This window comes from Hordeum vulgare, chromosome 5H (assembly GCF_904849725.1).
Source record: "Hordeum vulgare subsp. vulgare chromosome 5H, MorexV3_pseudomolecules_assembly, whole genome shotgun sequence".
In the NCBI taxonomy this organism is placed as follows: Eukaryota; Viridiplantae; Streptophyta; class Magnoliopsida; order Poales; family Poaceae; genus Hordeum; species Hordeum vulgare.
Window position 1 is genome coordinate 547,677,708 of NC_058522.1, and position 7,891 is coordinate 547,685,598.

At 41.7% G+C, this 7,891-nt stretch overlaps 1 protein-coding gene across 1 annotated transcript; it reads left to right on the forward strand.

Annotated features, from left to right (window-relative positions):
* The first annotated feature begins 4,677 nt into the window (after nucleotides 1-4,677).
* Nucleotides 4,678-5,689, forward strand: LOC123452702 (CASP-like protein 1U3). The gene is made up of 2 exons (XM_045129409.1): nucleotides 4,678-5,000; nucleotides 5,092-5,689. Exons 1-2 carry the CDS (start codon nucleotides 4,810-4,812, stop codon nucleotides 5,498-5,500), a joined length of 600 nt encoding a protein of 199 aa, XP_044985344.1. The 5' UTR covers nucleotides 4,678-4,809; the 3' UTR covers nucleotides 5,501-5,689.
* The last annotated feature ends 2,202 nt before the right edge of the window (nucleotides 5,690-7,891 follow it).

The window sequence follows — 7,891 nt, forward strand, 5'->3', positions numbered from 1 at the left end:
TTAAGAGTTCGTCATAAAGGGTAACATCGATGCAAGCTTTGACACTAATCCGGATAACTCTGAGTAGTAAACCGGATTCGTATAGTAGAGCGGTCATTTGGAATAGTTTCAAAATGACACGTTGGTAGCAGCACCTACAGGGTGACATAGATATTTGTAAAGCACACTCAGATCTGAAAGGTTCAGACCTGTTGACTAAAACCTCTCTCACAAGCAAGACATGATCAAACCCCAGAACTGTATGGGTGTTAGATTCATCAAAATCACATAGTGATGTGAACTAGATTATTGACTCTAGTGCAAGTGGGAGACTGTTGCAAATATGCCCTAAAGGCAATAATAAATTGGTTATTATTATATTTCCTTGTTCACGATAATCGTTTATTAGCCATGCTATAATTGTATTGATTGGAAACTCAAATACATGTGTGGATACATAGACAAAACACTGTTGCTAGTAAGCCTCTAGTTGATTAGCTCGGTGATCAAAGATGGTTAAGGTTTCCAAGCCATAGACAAGTGTCGTCATTTCATAACGGGATCACATCATTAGGAGAATGATGTGATGGACAAGACCCAAACTATAAACATAGCATATGATCGTGTGAGTTTATTGCAACTGTTTTTGCATGTCAATGTATCTGTTCCTATGACCATGAGATCATGCAACTCCCGGACACCGGAGGAATACCTTATGTGTATCAAACATCGCAACGTAACTGGGTGACTATAAATGTGCTCTACAAGTATCTCCGAAGGTGTCTGTTGGGTTGGCGTGAATCGAGACTCGGATTTGTCACTCCGTGTGACGCAGAGGTATCTCGGGGCCCACTCAGTAATACAACATCACAATAAGCCTTGCAAACAATGTGACTAAGGAGTTAGCCACGAGATCTTGTATTACAGAACGAGTAAAGAGACTTGCCGATAACGAGATTGAACTAGGTATAGATATACCGAGGATCGAATCTCGCGCAAGTAACATACTGAAGGACAAAGGGAACAACATATGAGATTAACTGAATCATTGATATAGAGGTTCAACTGATAAAGATCTTCGTAGAATATGTAGGAGCCAATATGGGCATCGAGGTCCCGCTATTGGTTATTGACCGTAGAGGTCTATCAGTCATGTCTGCATAGTTCTTGAACCCGTAGGGTATGCACACTTAAGGTTCAGTGACGTTTCGGTATAGTTGAGTTATAGGTGTTGGTAACTGAAAGTTGTTTGGGGTCCCGGATGAGATTCCGGACGTCACGAGGAGCTCCGGGATGGTCTGGAGGTAAAGATTGATATATAGGAAGTCCTGTTTTGGTCACCGGAAAAGTTTGAGGCTCATCGGTAGTGTACCGGGAGTGTCGGGAGGGTACCGGGGACCATCTAGAGGGGTATCACGCCCCGAGGGTCCTTATGGGCTATGGAAGGATACAAACCAGCAGCTAGTGGTCTGACATAAGCTCCCACTAAGGCCCATGAGGTTTGAGAAGGAAAAAACCCAAAGGTGGAAAAGGTGGAAAGGATTTCCAAGTGGAGAGGAGGAATCCTACTCCTAGTAGGGTTGGAGTAGGACTCATCCACCTCCAATTTCGGTCAAACCTTGAGGGTTTGAGGCTACCTCCTCCCCTCCCTCCCTCCTATATATACTAGAGGTATTGAGGGTTTTTGAGACACAACAAATCAGCCACGTGTTGCCCTCTCTCTCTCTCTAGATCTGTTTCTCCTCTAGTCTAGTTTTAGGGGTGCTTAGGCGAAACCCTGCTGGAATAGTTCCACCACCACAACCACCACGCCGCCGTGCTAGAGAACTCATCTACCTCTCCGCCCCCTCTTGCTGGATCAAGAAGGCGGTGATCGTCATCAGGCTGTATGTGTGCTGAACGCAGAGGTGACGTCCGTTCGGCACTAGATCGGGATGGATCGTGATGGGATCGCGGGACGGATCATGATGAGATCGCGGGACGGGCTGCGATTTGGATCACGAAGATATTCCACTACATCAACCGCGTTATATACGCTTCCGCTTAGCGATCTACAAGGGTATGTAGATGTACTCTCCCCTCTCGTAGATGATCATCACCATGGATAGGTATTGCGTGTGCGTAGGAATTTGTTTTGTTTCCCATGCGACGTTCCCCAACACAAACAATTCAGTTGTTTTAACCAAAATAATGAGAATGTTTTGGTTCACTTACAGTCAGTACGTCTGGATAGCCCTCCACTCTCTTCACCTGAAAACTTAGTACAGTTATAGAGGTGGAATGATTACTATGCAAGCAAAGTGAAGAAAAGATAATAAACACAAACTTCTGGCTAATCTAGAAAAAAATAAGGTAGCATCTATTCTATTTCTTTTAGTTAACACTTGCTTGTCGGAAACACTTTGGAAGAGATTTTATTTATTTTGGAACGAAAACATATATTATAAGTGAAAGCCATGTAAAATAGAACATGATACTAGAGTAACTCGCTATTACCCACGAGTATCACCTCATCAAGGTTCGCAAACATTTTTTCAATCATTGATTGTTGAAAGTTCCATTGCCTAGTGACTGGATTATGCCAAAGAAATGATACGTGAAGGTAGTGAGTTTCTATGGGGCTTAAGTTTGGCTACTATGGATCAAGGCATGTCTCTTTCGAGCTTTGTGATAAATATTCCTTTCATTCCACATACACACACTCTCACCAGAAAGATGAATAATATTCGTTTTAGTGTAACCACTACGAACTTAACAAACTCATAGCCGATATCCGAGCCAAAACTCTGGTAGATCGTTCATTGACAAGCGGAGTCATCATCACAACATCAAGAGTGGCGACATAAAACAACATATAGTGACATGACCATTTATTCAACACAAAGTTGAAGAACCATGTGTCACAAAACAACTTTGGCATAACCTCGATCACCTTTCAACTAGGTTCCTCTGGATAACTTTATCCACAAGTGTTATTGAGTCTATCAAAGTAAACACTATGAGGTCGAGTATCTCTAATACCACCTTCCATACAAATTTATCAACACCCAAGTCTTCCTAGAGACTTTTCATATGCATGGTTACTCATTACTATCATCATTTCATTTTAAAACTAGTCCCACGACAAGTCTCATTTATCTAGACTAAACGGAACAAATGACACTAAATTCTTTTGTCTACAATAACAAAGCCTTTATTTTGACTATCAAGACTTACTTCTAGGGGAGGGGCAGCTTAATAGAGTTGTACCGTTGTATATTATTTAGATTGCCGGCCAAAGCATGTTGGTGGAGGACCCCTTCCTTTCTGGTTGCTACCATGGTGGTGGGTTAGGAGAATAAGAGAAGGACAATGGAATATGCGGCCACACGAGAATAAGAGAAGGACAATGGAATATGCGGCCAGAGTCGAAGCTCGTCGGTGGTGTTCGTCGCAGAGGAGTCAAGGCGCCTGCAGTAGTGGCTGACATCGAGTCTTCATCACCACTCCATCGACTTTTCTGGCCGGAGGGCGGCCTTTGTTTTACCTCTCGATCTTGTTGCATAATGGGAGGCAGTTCAACAATTGTTTGAAGATCATTGTTTCTTCTTCTTCGGGCGAGCTAGGCTATTGGAGATGGAGCGATGATGAATCCAAGTGGTTTTGCCCCCGACATTGTCGAGATTGGATCCATGCTGGAGCTGTGTTGAACCGGATTGTGTTTTCATTTCCCTGTTTGGGGTCCCCTTTGCATTTTTTATGAAGTTGTTCATTATTTTCCTTTTTATGTTAGCCCTAGTGTAAAATTCCTTGTACCACCAAAGAAAGTTTATGCAGTGTCTAGGTCCTTTCCTACGGGGCCCTTCCCCTCTTCAAATAAAATTGCTGGCCACTTGGATCCTAATCACCCTGAGACCGATGTCTACTTATGGTGGTTGTCTACTCTCGATGTGATACTATACTACGAGCAAATAAGAAAAACACACTTTATAAAAAAAACTAGCCATATAGATAACCACCAGTTGAGAGTTTTGGCTTTTACTCCTTAGTTTCGAATTATAAGATGTTTCAGGCAATTTAACATAAACTAAACTACATACAAACTGAAATAAGTGAACAAGCACACTAAAACCGTCTATATACATTCGATTCAGAAAAAAGTTAAACCATCTCATAATAGTGAATGGTTACAATATTATTCAAAATCAGATTATTACAACTTGCTCTAGAACTCCGACTCCATTGACTAGAAGATCAATTTGGGGCCGAAAGTTGGAAATCAGCGCTCAATCTACATGGTAAAATGTAAAAAATAACGCCAGGCAAAGAAATATACAAAAATAACGCACTTGAGTATACACCTGTGCGATAGGAAGATGTCAATCGGACTACTAGTCAACCAACTAATCAAGAGCAACGAAAAAAAAATACGTTTCCTAGACCTAACTGCTAGTTAATTCCAGTGTTTAATCATTGATGATCAACCGCCCATTTGAAACAAGAAAAATGAAAAATATTGCTTGTAACTGCTAATTAGAGGACAAAACTGAATGAGAATCAACAAAATAATAATGAGAGGTGAAGTGAGCGAGCAAGCAACTAACGCTAGGTAGGGTTGTAACGACCTAACGTTGGTTGATGCATGCTCCCTCCAATCAGTGTCTCGTTTGACTGTATCCACCACGATGGACATCACCTTGTCACAAACCTTATATATACACCCTAATCCCGACTCTCGAGTTCGTGGACCAACTGAGCTAGCAGCAATTTGTTCCAAGCTAGAGAACAACCAAAAGCTACCTTACCATCTTGACTTGATCGAGTCAGTTCTTCCCCTCCGTCCGGTCGATCATGCCTTGCGATGATTGCAAGCCGGAGTCGAAAGGTCGCCTGAACGCGGTCAACATCGCCGCACGCGTCGCCGCCATGGCGCTCGCGGTGGCGTCGGCGGCTCTCATGGTGACGGCCAGCCAGTGCACCGTCGTCCTCCCGAACGGCGCCGAGGCACACACCGTCACCTACAGCGACTTCGGCCCCTTTGTGTATGTCTACTAGGCTTTTCTCCCTTGGAGACGGTATCCATGCTGGGTTGTGCGTACGTTTGTGACAAGGCGGATTCGTGGGTGCGTGCAGGTACCTGGTGGTGGCGAACGCCTTGGCGGCGGTCATGGTGGGGGCGGCCATTTTCCTGAGCGTATGGAAGAAGGGAAGCAACAAGGTGTCGAGGGTGCTCGTGCCGCTCCTCGACGTGGCCGCGCCGGCGCTGCTCTACTCGTCGACGGGCGCCGCCTTCGCCACCAGCGAGTACATGTCCTACTGCTCACCCCACGGCCGCGGGCGCATCAGCGTCTGCGACGGCACCGTCCGGGGCTCGAATAACTTCTGCAGCCAGGTGCACATGGCCATGTACATCTCGCTGGCCGCCGCCGGCGCCGTGTCGGCCGCCGAGCTGGTGAAGAACTTGACGCTGTCCTTCGGAGGCTCCGGGTCGGACTCCGACTCGGACGCCGGCTGCGAGCATGGGTGCCACCACAAGCATTAGCTAGCTATAGGTCCTCTTTCGTTCCTACTCTTTTTGTTGGACGTGTTAGTTACGTGTGCAATAATGCTAGCTACGTAGTTTACTGCTTCAATTTTTTTACCACATTCGAATTGTGCATCTTACTTGATCTGTACTATATATGTATCTACGTTATCAAGGGGGCAACTTGTTGGTTGCGTTGCTGTTCTATGGATTAGTTTCTCATGTTCTATTTAATTAACTACTCCATCCGTTCACAATATGAGATACTCTAACCTTTGTTTTTCGAACTGGAAGTACATATACACGTTTTAGTGTGTTTGTTCACTCAATTCTCATATGTGGTTCATATTGAAATATCCAAAACATTTTATGTTGGTGAACAAAGGAAAAATTAGTTACTTGGTCAGTACTCTGATTTTTGTATTAGCAATCACCATTTGTAGATTTTTTTCACATTACATAGTGGGAGTTCGAGGAGTGCGAAGTTACGCTGCAGGGAGGGTGTTGAGTCATTGGCTGGGCAGCTGGGGTTGCTGCCAGCCATCCCGGGTTTGAGCCTTGACTCTAACAGGCGCTTTCATGGAGTTTCTCATATAAAAAAAAAAGTCAATGAAGGTTAGCCTTTGGGTTGGTCTTATTTTTTTGTTAATTATAAATTTTGAAAAAGATATTTCCATTTTTCTAGAAAATACAAAAAAATATCCTTGAAAACATGTACATGTTCATGATGAATCTGTAAGATTTCACTGAAAAATATTATGATTTGTAACCTAAAGAAAATCTCCGCTCAACAGCAAATTTTTTGGCCCATTCTGATGTTGTATGGTTTTTGTATGCGCCATGTATGAAAATATATTGTTATGAGAGCCCGGTCTCCATATTTCTCAAGTTTAAGGGTACTAGCAAAAGGGTTCATACGTTGCAACGGGAGAAAGAAATACCACACGGCACACGTTCTTAATTTATAAAAAATGGCTATAATTTGAGAATTTATAGTTACGATACAAATAAAGATGATCTTATCTTACAAAAATGCAGTTCAAAATTTCACAGGTCTTCTATTTAACACGGCTTGCATGTAGATTTAATACGTACAAAGAATCAGTCAAGTGACCTTCAGTTTCATCTCTAATCCTGATTTTGTTGACGTGTTCATCCCCAACCCGGATGAGTACGGGTATGAAAGAAAGACGAATAATGACTTATTTATTAAGATTGCACCCTAGATAGTATTTTTATTAAACGTTTAACAGATAAAATAATATCATATTTAAATTCTACATATTTTTTTAATCAAATTCCATGTATAATATGTTAAATTTGGAGTTACGGTTTAAAAGATATGAGTATTTTAAAAAATATTTAATATATACTACGAGTTTAATGTCATAAATAGTAAGGGTTTTTTTGTAAAATCACTTCGGTGGGTTTTCCGACGAAAGCGATAGCCTCTTTATTATTAGGTAAAGATACCCGTATAATTGAATTTTGTGTAGCGTGTTCGTACCTCAGCTGGACATACATGCCTACATGCCGGATCTATATTAGTAGACCAAAATAAGTAATGCGCTGGTTGAGGACCTCAAGACTAGTCCAGAGCCTCAACTAACTCCAGTTAGAAGTCAGAAGCTGTTGCCTATGGTGTGGCTGCATAGTGAAATGATAATTGAAACCACATGCCTACTCCTTCCATTTTAAAATATAAGTCATTTTTATAGGCTAGTTTAGCCTAAGAATATATTTTGTATTAAATAAAAATTATATTTTGATACAGAGGTAGTACAAAATAGACATAAATAAACTTTCTCAACAATGATACACCTTCAATTAGTAAGATTACAAAACCTAGAGCAAAGGCGTTACAAAATTCGAGCAGGTAGACCTAACATAAAATTTGTATGTTTGAACCTTCCTAACTAGCTACCTAACCGCCTCACAACAAAGATTCATCTTTACACATGTTAATCGGTCTCATCGTCTTCGCCTTGAGATAAGAACGTCTGCTGATTATTCATACCTAATTTTAAATTTGCAATTTGATGATGCATTTAGTCACAATACACAAATGATCAAGGACAACTAGGCAAACCTAATGCAAATATTGTATGTTTGATCCTGCCTAATTAGCTACCTAATTGTCTCGTCGTCAAAACATATTAATTAGTCTCATCGTCTTTGTCTTGAGATAAGAACGCCGGCTAATTTTTTACACTTGATTTTAAATACGTAATTTTATGGCGCAGTTAGTTGCAATACGGATCAATCGATGACATAACATTTGCAATTAACAAGTAGGTTTTGCTAGTTGAGGAGGGCTAATCAATCATTCCAGACAAAGGATTGTACTTGATGGATTATAAACAACACTGAGCCCTAGTCAACGTCGACTATATATCTTACCTCACTCCA

Bases quoted from the DNA above. Each gene is read 5' to 3' on its own strand.
- LOC123452702 (XM_045129409.1), top strand. From the start codon at position 4,810: ATGCCTTGCGATGATTGCAAGCCGGAGTCGAAAGGTCGCCTGAACGCG. The intron at 5,001-5,091 runs GTATGTCTACTA...GGGTGCGTGCAG, and splicing joins AGCGACTTCGGCCCCTTTGT to GTACCTGGTGGTGGCGAACG.